At 30.9% G+C, this 15,806-nt stretch overlaps 1 protein-coding gene across 1 annotated transcript; it reads right to left on the bottom strand.

Annotated features, from left to right (window-relative positions):
* Positions 1-749: 749 nt before the first annotated feature.
* Positions 750-5,880, bottom strand: LOC101244059 (protein trichome birefringence-like 41). Its single transcript, NM_001310324.1, is given in 5 exon segments — positions 750-1,131; positions 1,750-1,908; positions 2,009-2,184; positions 3,232-3,403; positions 5,606-5,880. Coding segments are annotated over 5 exon segments (1,068 nt in total). The 5' UTR covers positions 5,875-5,880; the 3' UTR covers positions 750-839.
* Between the last annotated feature and the right edge of the window lie 9,926 nt (positions 5,881-15,806).

Here is a 15,806-nt window from a genome sequence, read left to right as displayed (position 1 = left end):
TCTATTTTTATCATTAAAGAATGGAACTCCAACATGATTAGTTGCATGAACAAATCTATGTAACACTTTCTAAAGAACTATCAATTACGAATATCGCCGAACTAATGAAATTCAAAAATTGTATACATATATCATATATCGCCGAACTAATGAAATTAGAAAATTATATATATATATATATATATATATCTTTCGTTATACTATTGAGACAATATAGTCTTTACTATTCAAAAAGTGATGCACTTGTAACCTTCATAATGACAGACGGACACATATCCTAATCTTGTGCATTTATCCAAAAATATTTTACTTCGGGTAGATGCAAATGAATAATGCACCGTGTCCATCTGTTAGTGTGAAGAGTATAAGTGATGCACCTTTAAGACGTCAAGGACTGTGATATTTCAATAATATAACAAAGGATATATGTATACCATTTTCAATAGTTCGAAAGTATATTGATTTTTTCCCAATAAAATTTTAACAATGATAATGCAATCAAAAGGCCAAAAGAAAACATAAACCAACAAGTCATGTAAATAACATTGACATCAATTATTATTTTAACTAATTTAAATATATATTTATCGCTAAACCATGACACACATATAAAACACGTACACTAAACTAGTATACATAAAAGTGATTATTGAAGATTGAAGTAACAACTAATTGAAATAGAACTACTGAATATGTTTCAATCAAATAACTATTCTTTTTCCTAATCATCCTTGCACTAGGAAAAGATCTGATCACAAAAGATCAAGTTCTATAGAAAATTATTTTCACAACTCAAATCAGCGATCTCAAGCAGGTTACATGAAAAATAATTTTATCAGTTACGTCATTACTATAAAGTTATATAGTATTTCATTCCAAATATCAGGAACTCCAGCTAAACACCAATGACTACAATCCATTCCACTTAGCCCATAAATTGAAGGATGTCCATCTTTACGCAATAAGCAAAGATTTGTGACATCAAGTAATGTAACTTGCTTCTCAATTGTGTACAATACTTTCTTCAAAACTTTCAATGCTGGGGGTAACCCTCCTGGATATGTTGAACCACTTATTGGTTGCATTTGCCCTAAGCAAGTTTTCACACCTGGCTCATTCCAATTGGTACCGCTGTCGGATTCAACAAGGGAAAAATTACGTGAAATGACAAATATTTATAGTATATTATGCTCCATAGTTAGTATAGTTTCAGATATTTATGATTAGCAACTACATTTTCTTAAATTTTTCTATGAATTTAGAATTTGTATGATTCGATTTCTGTATGTATAAATCCAGATTTTGTATATGCTTACCCTAGCTATTTGTATATAATTTATTGATACATATATTTTGTATATAGGTTATAGAAAATTCATCCTAAATTATTATGTTTGTATATTGACAAGCGAAATATGCATATGGAGTTTTGAAAAAATTCCCATGACAAGAGAAATATATAGAATATGTATATATACAGAATCTGTATATATTTACCATTTTTGTATATTGAAAGCTAAATATACAAATAGAAATACTCAATAGCAACCGAAACCATAGACATATGGAACGTATTAACCAAGTTGTATCTATGGAGCATGATTAAGTTTAATCTCTTTTCTATTTATGAAATTTTCTCTTTTTTATAGTGTATCCTAAAAAATATATATAGTCTAATTTTCATTTGAGCGACCTACATAATATCCACGTGACAATACTTAGAAAATAAAATCCATTTATAACACTTACTTGTAATGAGATGGTGAAATTCCTTGAAAGAACACTATAGTTTTTGCAGGATTAATGTTGGTGTCAATCCATTTAGCCCACGTAAATAAAGCTCTCTCAAAAGCAACAACACGATCCATGTCTTTATAATATTGACCTCCTATTTCAATGTAATCCCATCTACAAAATATGAAGAGGTGACGAAATAAATATATCGATATATGTTTTTTACGATTTACCTCTAAAAAATACGAAATTTAATATATAGTTAGAAGCTAACGGTTGAGTGGTTCCTCTACGGTTCCACCAATGCCAAGTGTTGAAAATGAGCATGTCAATTCCTTTCCACAATTTGCCACCTTCAATTGAATCTAATTTTAATATTCTTCCCTTTTCTTCCCTCACAACGTCCACTAAATACACACTTCGATCCAACATCACATCGAGTTCAAAATCCTGAAAAATACTATATGTTTTTCGTTTTAGCAACAATTGAGTTAATGTCATTATATCGAGAATCACTAAAGTCTTCAGCAGTATTTGTACAAATGCCATTATATCGAGAATCACTAAAGTCTTTAGCAGCATTTGTACCGAGTGTTAATCATAAATACTTACTTCCTTTGTCCACTATTGTTTGTCATGGTTTCTATAAGAACTTTAACTAACATTTTAAAATGTATTTTTTCATCATATTGATATGGAAAAAAAAACTGCAGTTTATAGTACTTTTCATATAGTTTTTTAATATCTAAATTTTTTGTTTAAAATATCGAATCTAATTTAATTTAACTTTGGGAATTAGTCAAATTGGCTTTTAAAAAAAATGCTAATGTGTTAATCTCACATATGTGAATTGTGATGAAAGGACAATATTCATGCAATTTCTATAGAGCTATGATGATGATAATGTTATACAAGGGTTAGATCCTATGACATACATTAAGTTATGATGATTAATAAAGACATTTCAAAAGGGATTCTAGCTTAGCACCAAGTGAACTAGAGTGAGAAGTGTCCCTCCCGACCTCAGGAAGGTAGGATCACTAATGTACTCTTGAGATTGAAGACTACAATGTATGTAGCATAAAGAGGGTCCCAACTATATCTCCTAGTTCTTAAACTATGTTGCTCCCATAGGAATACTAGCTAGTGGATCGACGTAGTCGCTATGTTCATGTTTTGATACTACCTTGGCAAGTAGTCCACCTTCTTTTGGTGTAGGATTTTATAACATCGAATTCCACATTAGCTCACGTGGTCTATGTCGGTTAGGGAATGATGTTCCCAAAAGGTAAAATCAATTAAAGGAATGAACTCTAACTAAGATGACCTAAGGGGTTACGCAACATGACAAATAAAAGTGGAAGAAGAGAATCTATTATATTATTATTGTTGCAAAGTGCAAAATTTAAGCTTGATGAATTTGATCTAATTCGTAACTGAAGTTCTAGCTCCGCCCCGACTGAAAATAGATCAAAAGGAAAATGATAAAGAAATTACCAAGAAGGTGAATATAGAGACATCCCCAACTCTAGTTGTGTTGTATTTGGTGTTAGGGAGTGATGTGTAAAGAAGGCACACAAGTGATTGCCACTGATTTCGACTTAGAGAATCTCCCACAAACATGATGCTTTTCCCTTTGAATTTATTCAAGAATGCCCCTCCATCAAATCTGCATAAAATGAACTAAAATTATATCTCAAATTTGAAATTTATGAATTTTGAATTTTAATATTGTCATGATGTTTTGGATTGAATTATTTGACATGATATCAGAAGTAAAATGCATAATTTAATAAGCGCATTATCTTTATGTATTTCAGGTTTGGTTTGAGGTATTAGCTGCTCCAGGAATTGTCTTATCCCATCATTTGTACTAAAATGATACCATTACTATCTATTATAAAATGTAGGATAAAATAATCTCATGTAATTGTATTTGGTTTAATCAAGACTCCAAAGCATAAAGAAGAAATGATTGTGTGTTTTATGTCTTTAATTAACACATTATTTTACAAGGTCTAATTAAGTTTCTGGTGACAGTTTTAGCCACCATAATGAAATGATTATTTTACAACTGGAAATCTGATATAAAAAAAAAAAGAAAAAAGAAGTGAGAGGGACCCTACACCTTGTAAAAGTATGTGTTAAAAGACATAAAAAGAGAATAAAAGTCCAATTGGGAAATTGACCAGTGACTTCATTACATGGATTGAAGCTGAACTCAAATATTGATATTAGAGTCGGTTCCATTTTCATTTGGATTTTTAATTTACAATCCAATTCGGGCCTATAAACGTAAAGAAGGGTGTTAGAGTAGATAAAAGTTTTATATTGACTGAAAAAAATTGATAGTCTCATTATATAAACTTAAATTATATATCTTCCTTTTATGAGTTAATTTTTTAAATTTTACGCCCAAATTTCATAACTTCGTAAAAACACACATTCTAGACACCCAATTACAGTGTGGCCCCTTTACATAAAAACAATTTTTTTTTTTTGTAGTATTTTCTTATTAGCACATGGAGGGGGGGGGGGGGGGGGGACCTATGTTCAGATATGTCATATGTTTTCCACTATGATACTAATTAGATTTAGGGATCTAAAATCTACTTTTAACAGATCATGTCTAGATATTGATCTTCATCAAGTGGTCAAGATCTTAATTGGTAATGTTTTTTTTTTCTGTTGATTGAATACTTGGACAACTTCAATAACATGTTTCAATTTAGACACTTTTTTTGACTCGTACATTCATAAGCTTTCATTACATAAATAAATTAATTATATAAAATATTAAGATAAAAGTCTAAAAAATTTCTTAATTTTGGTCGAATTTGATGTTACGATAGTAAACTTTCATAAGAATCTATTACCTCCCTACTTCCTAGAATCTAGATTATTTAATATCGTATTTTAAACCTATATATTTGTCTACGTGAACATAAAAAATAACGTAAAATTATAATAATGTGTCAACATAGGCATATATATATCTTAAAAATATACTATTAAATAGTTTAGGAAAATAATAGAACCTCATAAAAGTTTAGTATCGCAACAATAAATTCGATCAAAATTAAAACAATTTAGCCAATTACAAGCGAAATCATTATTAAAGCTGCCACTTTTCTTGGTTTGGTTTGGGTGGGGTGGGCGTGGGGTGGGGGTGCGGGGTCACGGGTCACCATACTATTACTAGCATCATTCAAGCTTATCTGTTGGCTTATTCTATTAGTAATGAGTAATTTGTGTATTAGTCATTTCATTTCGTATAAAATAGTGTGTTGATTTTTCATAATTTATATATGTATAAATTTTTAAAATTATAAAATGATATATTTACATTGATTTTTATATGAATAATTTATCTTGTAATTAGCAATTAGACATAATAAACTCTGCTATTTATTTTAAATTTAATATTTTAACTCATTTTCAAATCAGCTACGAAACGAAACTTTTTTTTTTAAGGCTCACGGACACTCCTTCATCAATCTACCCTCTAGCCTCCATCACTTTCATAAATTATTGCACATTACTTACTTCAACATAGATTGTAACTAAACATTTTTACAATTAGAAAGATTCAAAAACAAAGAATCAAATTAAATAACATTATTTGCAAGTTTTATACCAGTAAAGATACAATTAGAAAGATTCAAAAACAAGAATCAAATTAAATAACATTATTTTCAAGTTTTATACTAGTAAAAACACACAAGTTAGCAACAAACAAATTCCCCCAACAGAAACAACAGAATTCGTCACTAATTCTCTTTAACGACAAATTCACAAATATATTATCATAATATTCTGTTAGCTACGAGCAATTCAACAACGTAAAGATATATGGAGTTATAAGAGTTACCTTTCTAAGGAGCATCCATGTGGTTGCCATCTATACTTGAGATAGTCTTGATCAGGACGGCCATTCTTTTGACAATTGAATTCATGTTCAATAAATGGACATTGAATTGAATCGTAAAGAGGATAAGTTTCATCTTCGATCCAATTTCCTTCGAAAAAATTACAACTCCGCTTTACATTAGCATTAGCATTTGCATTTGAGTGATGAAAAAGTAGCACAAAAAAACTTGTAAAAATACAAATGAAGATACTAAAGAAATTCCAACTCATAGCTCTACTAATCAAATCATTAATAGTATGAATGTGTGTGTCATATATATAGAGTTAGATTGTGTTGAGATCTAGAAATAAGGGAATTTTTTTTTAGATATCACAACTTTTATTTATGAAAAAAAGTGATATGATTTATGAATTACTTAAAAAATTTGTCAGAAAGAAAAGTTTGTCACGTTTCTACACATATCATTTATTTATACCTCACTAGATGTTAAAGAAAGGTAGGGGTGGACATGGGACGGTATTGAAAACTTTAATTTTTTGATTTTTAAAAGATATTATTTTCATTATTAAAAGTTAAATATTGTAGTTTTGATTAAAAAAAAATTAGGGGTGGAATTTTTAAATATTTTGAAGTAAAATTTATATATTTAAAAATTACGTAAAAACATAAAGTTAATTGCAGTAATTGATGATTCTAAATATTTTAAAGATATATGAAATAATTTATATATATTAAATAAATTATTTTTAAAACAAATACATACTTCGTAAAAGTTGGCTCAAACATGTAATTGTATTAAAATATTGTTTAATATCTATAAATAATTAATATAAATCAATAAATAAAATAATTATGATTCAAAACCCAAAAAATAATAGTAATTATAATAAATATCTGTTTTTTCAGGCATTTAACCAGAATATTAAATATACCAACTATCGACTTGGAGATGTTACAATTTTACACTCCATTAAATTATATAGTTAATGACTTTTTGTTTAGGCCGTTTAAAACGTCTTAAATTTGCATTATATATACTTCTTAACAACTTATTGGATGGTTGTTACATGTATTCTCTTGTTAGTTAAAATATTGTGATTATTTTGATTGTTACTTATATTGTTAAATTAATTATTATATAATAACGAAAATTTACATTTTAGGTAACAATTGATTTGATGATTGTCTAGTGTCAGTTAGTTAGATTTTTTCGATTAATTCGATGAGAAAAAGATATTAAATGAAAAAAAAATCACTTAGTATTATTGTTTTTGTTTGGATTTAAACATGAAAGACTTCATGATTATTTACAAAACCTGTCAACAATTCTATAAATACATGTTTATTTTTACTTGTCACTTTTGACATATCAAAAAATGATCGAAAAAAATAATAACCTTAGTATTAATTATTTATTTCTCAAGTTATTTTTTAAAACCTAATATTAAATATCATTTAATAAAGACAATGTAATAAAATATATTAATTAATATTTTCTTAATTGGTGTGTGAAATCTAAGTATGTTTCATAACATATTTTATTTCAAATTTAAACTAATAAAATTTGGATGGTTCGATATTAATCCTACTCTATTTTTCCATAGACTATAAAAATAATATGTGGACTACTCTATTGCTCTCTTTATTTTGGTGTCTAAAATGATAGCCAAACACTAAGAGCATAACCCTATGGACCAATCATATACAATTGCAAATTGCAAACCAAAACTTGTCAATTCTTTGGACTCGATTTATGTGATATTTTTATTTTCAAAATTTAAACACATTTAAATTTATTGAATTTTTTTTATATGTCTTTTAAATCTTTCATGTCAAATTCAAACTGTTTGAATCTCGAAAAATAAAAAGTATTACATAAATTGTGACAAAAGAGTACAACTTACTATCCACTATTTTTTAAATTCATTTTTTTAAGTCCCACATTGAATCAGCGGCGGAGCCAACATAGCTTTAGTGGGTCACTTGAACCCATTCGACGGAAAATTATATTACTTTTTGTTAGGTTATTAGCATTTTAATATTAATATTTAACATATAAATTGCTTTATTTTGGAGTTATAAGAATGAACATTGGAATGGATGACTTCTACATCATCCATTAGCATTGGTTGTCCATCACTTTATTTCATTCTTAATACCTCCATTACTCTTTGTAACCTATGTAACTCCTATTGTAACATATGTAACCTATGTAACTCCTATTGTAACCTATGTAACTCCTATTGTAACCTATGTAACCTATGAAACTTCTAAGGCCATTATCTTCACTATTTACTATCTCCATTATCTTCCTATTTATTGCTAGGAAGACTTCTTGTAGTATAAATAGTGGTGGTCTTCATTTGGTTTGGAACACACAATTCATAAGAGAAAACAAAGAGTGAAAGAGTTAGTCTAAAAGAGAGTTCTTATAAGTTGAAAGGAGGTGTTCTTTTTTGTGGAGCTTTGAACTCAACTCTTGTCCAGAGTTGTTGAGTTATACTTTGTGAAGGCTGTTGTATCGTGGAGGGGACAAGTCAAAGAGGACTACTGCTGGACCGGTGAAAACATTTGTTGCAGTGGGCTTGAATCTCCTTAAAGAGAGTGAGATATCCGCGCCTCAGCCTGAAGAGATTACTTTCTTCATTTTATTTTCAATTGTAATCTTGCAATTTTATTATCTTGTAAGTTTTTTCAATAACAATATTATAGTTTGCTTTTTTGATCTCCAACAAACAGCACCACCACCTAAAGTAAAGACATAACCAGTGGTAGAACAGGAATCACCTGACAAAGTGTTTCAATCTGCATCACAAAAACCTTCAAGTACAGCAGGATATTTTTTATAGAACAAACCACAATTTTTCGTTCCAATTAAATATCTCATAACTCTTGTTATAGCATGCTAATGTTCATCACCTGGCTTGCTTGTAAACCTGCCAAGTACTCCTACTGCATATGCAATATCAGGCCTAGTGCAATCAGTCACATATATCAAACTTCCGATTATACTAGCATATTCCTTTTGATTTATTACATCATTTTCACTTTCAACAGGAAATAAGTGAACACTTGAATCAAAAGGAGTAGCAACATGCTTGCAATCATGAAAGTTATATTTTTTCAAAATTTTCTCAACATAATGTGACTGGTCAAGGAAAATCCCCTCACATGTTCTTGTTATTTTTATTCCAAGAATAAAATTTACCTCACCAAGATCTTTCATATCAAAATGGCTTCTAAGAACATTTTTAGCTTCATCAATAACATTCATGTTAGAGCCAAAGATCAACAAATCATCAACATATAGGCAAATGATCACATGTGAATTATTCCAAGACTTATGATATATGCACTTATCACACTCATTTGTCTTAAAACCATTTTCAATCATGCAGGAATCAAACTTTTCATGCCATTGCTTTGGTGCCTGTTTTAAGTCATATAGGGATTTAGTAAGTTTACATACTTTGCTTTCTTGGCCTGCTTCAACAAAACGCTCGGGTTAGTCCATATAAATTTCTTCATTTAGGTCTCCATTTAGAAAAGCAGTTTTTACATCCATTTGATGAATTTGCAAATCAAAAATTGCAGCCATAGCATCTAAAAGTCTAATGGATGTAATTCTTGTTACCGGAGAAAAAGTATCAAAAAATTCTAGGCCTTCTAGTTGTTTAAAACCTTTTGCAACTAGCCTAGCCTTGTATTTATCAATAGAACCATCCGGTTTCAACTTTTTCCTTAAGACTCATTTGCAACCAATTGTTTTACAACCCGGTGGTAAATCAACTAACTTCCAAGTTTTATTAGAAATTTAGAGATTCCATTTCATCATTTACAGCCTCTTTCCAAAAAAATAGAATCATGTGAAAATAATGCTTCTTTCAAAGTTAGAGGGTCATTTTCAACATTAAACACATAAAAATCAGGACCAAACTCTTTTTCTACTCTAGCTCTTTTACTTCTTCTTAACTCAAAATCAACAACTTCTTTATTTTTCAAAGTTGAAGTAGAAGAACTAGGTAGTGACAAAATATTTTGTTCAATCCTTTGACCCCCACTATTTTTAGTATCAAAAGGAAATTTATTTTCATGAAAAATAGCATCACCAGATTCTATTACAATATTATCTTCAAGATTAAAAAATCTATAGGCTGTACTATTTGAAGCATAACCAAGAAAAGCACAAGTAGTAACTTTCTTACCCAACTTTGTGATCTTGGGATCCATTAGCCTCACAAAGGCTAGACAACCCCAAACTTTTAGATATCCCCAACTTGGCTTGTAACCTTTCCACAATTCAAAAGGTGTCAATTTAGAATTTTTATGAGGCACACGATTCAAGACATAACAAGCAGTTAAGATAGCTTCACCCCAAAAAATTAAAGGTGCATGTGACTCAATTAGCATGACATTAGTCAATTCAACCAAAGTTCTATTTTTCCTTTCTGCTACTTCATTAGACGAAGGAGAGTAAGGATAAGTAGTTTCATGAATTATTCCCAATGATCTAACAAAAGAATTAAACTCATTTGATTCATATCCACGGTCTCTATCACTTCTAATTCTTTTTATTTTTCTTCCAAACTGATTTTCAACCTCATTGAGATAAGTTTTGAAACTTTCAAAAGCATCACTTTTATTTTTCATCAAGTAAAAATATGTAAACTTAGAAAAATCATCAATGAAAAAGATAAAATATCTATTACCTCCACGAGTTAGAATTCCACCAAGTTCACAAATATCAGTATGAACTAATTCTAACAAATCAGTTTTTCTTTCAACTTGAAAATGAGGCCTTTTAGTGATCTTGGCTTTACTACAAGCCTCACACTTTTCAAAATTCTTTTTAACCATTGGGATTAATCCTAAAATACTCATGATTCCAACATAACGATCATTAATATGACACAAACGAGCATGCCAAAAATTAGTAGAAGAAAGCATATAAACAGAAGTAGAAGTTTTATTCATTTCAACATTTAACTTAAACATCCCATCACATGCATACCCCTTCCCCACAAAAATATCTTTCTTTACTATTACATATTGATCATATTCAATAATCTGTTTAAAGCCTGCTTTATTAAGAAGAAAACTAGACATCAAATTTTTTCTCATAGGAGTATAAAGCACATCTTTCAATGTTAATATCCTTCCAGAAGTAAAACACAATTCAACATCTCCCTTTACAAGCACTTGAGTAGTGTGAGCATCACCAAGCATGATAGTTTTGGGCTCCTCAAAATGAGTATATTTTTTAAACCAGTCTTTGTCATAACAGACATGACGGTTTGCACCAGAATCAGCTCACCATCCATCAACATTCTCAACCATGTTTATGTCGGTAATTACCGCCACAAAAGATTCTTCGGTAACGTTTGCCTGAGGGTTAGGACCACGTTTCCGGAATCTGCAAAGTCGAGCAATATGCCCACTCTTGCCACAAACAAAACATGATCCCTTTTCTTGAACTTGTTGATTTTGTGCTTGGTGATTTTCACCATTATTTTTCTTCGGAGGTCTACCATTATTTTTCTTGAATTTTTTCTTCTTAGGCTTTAAAGAAGTATTTTTTTGAGTTTCAGGAGTAGCATTATTCGAAGTAATTAAATTTACCTTCGATGTGATGTTGTTCTCTTCTGTTTGTAAAAGTGCATCTTGGCCTCTTGCTTCTTCTTCCATGCGGATTTTCATTATCAAGCTTTCAAGAGAGGTTTCCTTTTGTTTCTGGCGCATAGTTTTTTGAAATTCCTTCCAAGAAGGTGGAAGTTTATCCACTATGCCACAAACAATAAGGTTATCTCCAATTTTAACCTCTTCGGACCTAAGCTCTCCTACAATCATGATGAAGTCTTGAGCTTGATCTACCACTGATTTGTTGTCCACCATTTGGAAACGAAAAAATCTGCTAGCTGCATATTTTTTCGCTCCAGCCTCTTCGGTATCATACTTACTCTGCAATGCCTTCCAAATTTTCTTTGAACTAGAGTAAGTTCTATCATAATAATCATAAAAATTATCAGATAGACAATTAAGAAGATAATACCGACACTTATAGGAATCACCATCGTACTTTTCCATTTTTTCTAGATGAGAAATAGTTTCTTCATCATTCAGAGTGGTGATGTCTTCTTTATTTGGATTCTTCTCCGTTAATACATAAGAAACATTGAGAAGACTTAAGTAGAAAAGTACTTTACCCTCCATCTTTTGAAATGGTTACCATTGAACCGAAATGGCTTGTTAAGATCTCCCATCTTGACATCCGCGGTTTTTTCAATTGTAGCCATCTTGAATCTCCTTAAAAATGTTATTGAAAAAACTCACAAGATAATAAAATTGCAAGATTACAATTGAAAATAAAATGAAGAAAGTAATCTCTTCAGGCTGGGACGCGGATATCTCGCTCTCTTTAAGGAGATTCAAGCCCACTGCAGCAAATATTTTCACCGGTCCAGCAGTAGTCCTCTTTGATTTGTCCCCTCCAGGATACAACAGCCTTCACAAAGTATAACTCAACAACTCTGGACAAGAGTTGAGTTCAAAGCTCCACAAAAAAGAACACCTCCTTTCAACTTATAAGAACTCTCTTTTAGACTAACTCTTACACTCTTTGTTTTCTCTTATGAATTGTGTGTTCCAAACCAAATGAAGACCACCACTATTTATACTACAAGAAGTCTTCCTAGCAATAAATAGGAAGATAATGGAGGTAGTAAATAGTGAAGATAATGGCCTTAGGAGTTCCATAGGTTACATAGGTTACAATAGGAGTTACATAGGTTACAATAGGAGTTACATAGGTTACATATGTTACAATAGGAGTTACATAGGTTACAAAGAGTAATGGAGGTATTAAGAATGAAATAAAGTGATGGACAACCAATGCTAATGGATGATGTAGAAGTCATCCATTCCAATGTTCATTCTTATAACTCCAAAATAAAGCAATTTAATATGTTAAATATTAATATTAAAATGCTAATAACCTAACACTTTATATGGTTAAAATAATTTTTTAGATATATAATAGATGTTGAAACCCCTTCGACTACTTTATGTGTCTATTTCTTCAGATTTTGAGTCTTCTTATAAAAAATTTTGGCTCTGTCTCTGCATTGGATGCACGATGTATCCAGAGTGTATATTGACTAAGGTACAATCAGTGAGTATAGATTTGAGTATACACTGAGGAATGCACTAAGGCCACGTTTGTTTCCATTAAGATTAAGATGTCTGAATCTGAATACACATCTGAATATTAAGATGTGCATTAAAATCTAGACGTGTAAATTTGAATAAACATCTGATATATTAAGATGTTGTCTATGAATCTGAATACTGAATTATTGAGACTGTTTGTTTTCAATAAATGAATGTGCATATCAAATTAAACGTTATATCAATAAAATATTTTAAGAATCTCATCTTAGTAATATATATATATATATATATATATATATATATATATATATATATATATATATATATATATATATATATAATATAAAATAGAATTTTGAACATTTTTATCGTAAAAATGCAATATGATTTTGCTTTTAAGAATTAACATTAATTATATCATTAATATGACTATTATTTCCACTCAAAAATATATAGAATCTAATGCAATGCAATATAAAATAGTTTATATAGAGTAGTAATATAATGTGTATGAAAATATTTTATTTTATAATAGACATTTGTTATTGTAATCGAACAAATAATTAATACTTACATATTTTCTGAAATAGTGCTAAATATTATATCATAGAGTGCTTATCAATTCAAATATATTGATTAACTTATGAAAGTAAAAGACAAATATTAAGTTAATAAGTATAAAGGAAATTATAATGATAAGAATGTAATTAACATTAATTAATAAGAAAACAACTTTTATGAGTTGTTATGATGTAATTGAATTAAAATAGGAGTTTTAATCTTGAGTCTGAATGTTGTTTAGAGTGTGTTACAGATTTAATTCATATAGATATATTCAAACCCATTAAGAGACTTATAAAAAAATAAAACAAACAAAATTAATGAACTGAATATAAATAATTAAGGTTCAATCCTCAAATATAAACACACATCATGGGGTGAATCTGAATGATTAAAACTCGGACTCTTATTAAGTGCAAAAAAATGAGGCCTAAAATATTCCTCTGTAAAATGTATAGAACTAGTGTATACAATCTATATACAAATATATACATTTGAGTATACGTTATATGCTCAAGTTCCCTTCAAACCAAAGTGTTGGATGTCCAAAATGAAAAACAATAGATCAGTGGTAAAAATGTGTTAGAATCAAACGCTTACTATCATGTCAAAAGCATGATTTTATTTCTTAACTAAATCCACAAACAAGTTTAACATTTGATCATGACTCTAAATTGGGTCACACCTGTAACGACCTGTTTAGTCGTTTTGAGCATCAGATTTTATTTCTGGAAAAACAGGCTGAGGCAACGGACCCCACGACGGACCGTCATGGGCACGACGGACCGTCGCATGGTCTCGTTTCAAAACACTTAGAAAATCTGAAATTGGGTACTGAAAATCGACTCTCTGAACTTCGTAACGAAATGGCAGGACGGACTGTCACAGGTGTGACGGACCGTCACAGAATCGTCAGTGGAAATCCAGTCTCTGAACCTTGCGACGACCTGCAGAGCGGACCGTCGCAGGCACGACGGGCCGTCGCAGGTTGCGTAATCCCAGTCTGGGTCGAATTTCTTTACACGTTTTAAGGGACGTTTTGGACTATTCCTACTTTAATTATAAAGTTAGAGGGTTAATGTTAATAAGTCTAATTACTTGGGGGTTAAAAGAGGTAACCTTAAGTTAATTAGTGGGTTACTATTGCCATCTTTTATTCTTAATTATATGCTAATTAGGGTAAAAGAAAGAGGGTTTGAATAAAGAAAATAGAAAGGACAAAGAGAGAGAGAGGATTGATCGAGAGAGGAGAAACGAAGAGGAAAACACAAAGCTTTGGGAATTTGCTTGCTTGATCACTAATCTTCGGTGGAGGTAGGTTATGGTTTTTATACTATTCGTAGTAAACTCTTAATAGCGAATGATATGTATGGGTAGTATTGTAAACCCTTCTATATGCTTAATTGTATGCTTGCATGAATGTGATTATGTAATTGTGATAAAATAAGCATGATGAAGCTATTGAATCCTAAATCTTGAAAAAGAAACCCTAATCTACTTTGTTAATGATGATGCCTTGGTATAAAGGAAGGCTTGATGAACGAAAGTAGTGAGATTAGGGGATCGGGTGCCACGTTCCGGTACCAGGATAGTATATGAGGATCGGAGTGTCACGTTCCGACACCAGGATAGTATATGGATCGGGTGCCACGTTCCGGTACCAGGATAGTATATGAGGATCGGAGTGTCACGTTCCGACACCAGGATAGTATATGGATCGGGTGCCACGTTCCGGTACCAGGATAGTATATGAGGATCGGAGTGTCACGTTCCGACACCAGGATAGTATATGGATCGGGTGCCACATTCCAGTACCAGGATAGAATATGGATCGGGTGTCACGTTCCGACACCAGGATAGAATGAGGATCGGAGTGTCACGTTCCGACACCATGATAGTATATGAGGAGCGGAGTGTCACGTACCAACACGAGAGGAATAAAGATAATGAAATCTTGAAAGATGTTAATATACTCAATCTAATGAATCTAATTCCCAAATGAGTATGATGAGGAGGCGTGAGTCCTCATTGATGTGCTTGGTGTTGTGACCAAGGGTTATGGTAATTGTAAATGCTGCATGCTAAGGATATTAGTTGATTTTATGATATTGCTTAATATATACTGTTTTCTATTATGAGTTGGCCGATGATATCTACTCAGTACTTGTGTTTGTACTGACCCCCTACTTTTATGTTTTCTTCTTGTTTATTTGTGGAGTGCAGCAAACGTACCGTCATCTTCAACTCAACCGCAATTCTAGCCAGTCTTCGTCACATCGGATCTTCAGGGTGAGCTAATGCTTCTAGCTTGGACTGGATCTTCTTCCTCATGTCTTGATGCCTTGAAGTTCCGGCATGGACTAGCTTTTACTTGTTTTAGCTTTTAGAATACTCTTAGTTTAGTAATTTGATCATAGATGTTCTTGTGATGATGACTTCCAGATTTTGGGGAATAATAGATGTTGAATTTTAG

Source organism: Solanum lycopersicum, chromosome 12 (assembly GCF_036512215.1).
Source record: "Solanum lycopersicum chromosome 12, SLM_r2.1".
In the NCBI taxonomy this organism is placed as follows: Eukaryota; Viridiplantae; Streptophyta; class Magnoliopsida; order Solanales; family Solanaceae; genus Solanum; species Solanum lycopersicum.
The sequence above is the reverse complement of the archived record's forward strand: the minus strand, read 5'-3'. Positions and strand labels throughout refer to the sequence as shown.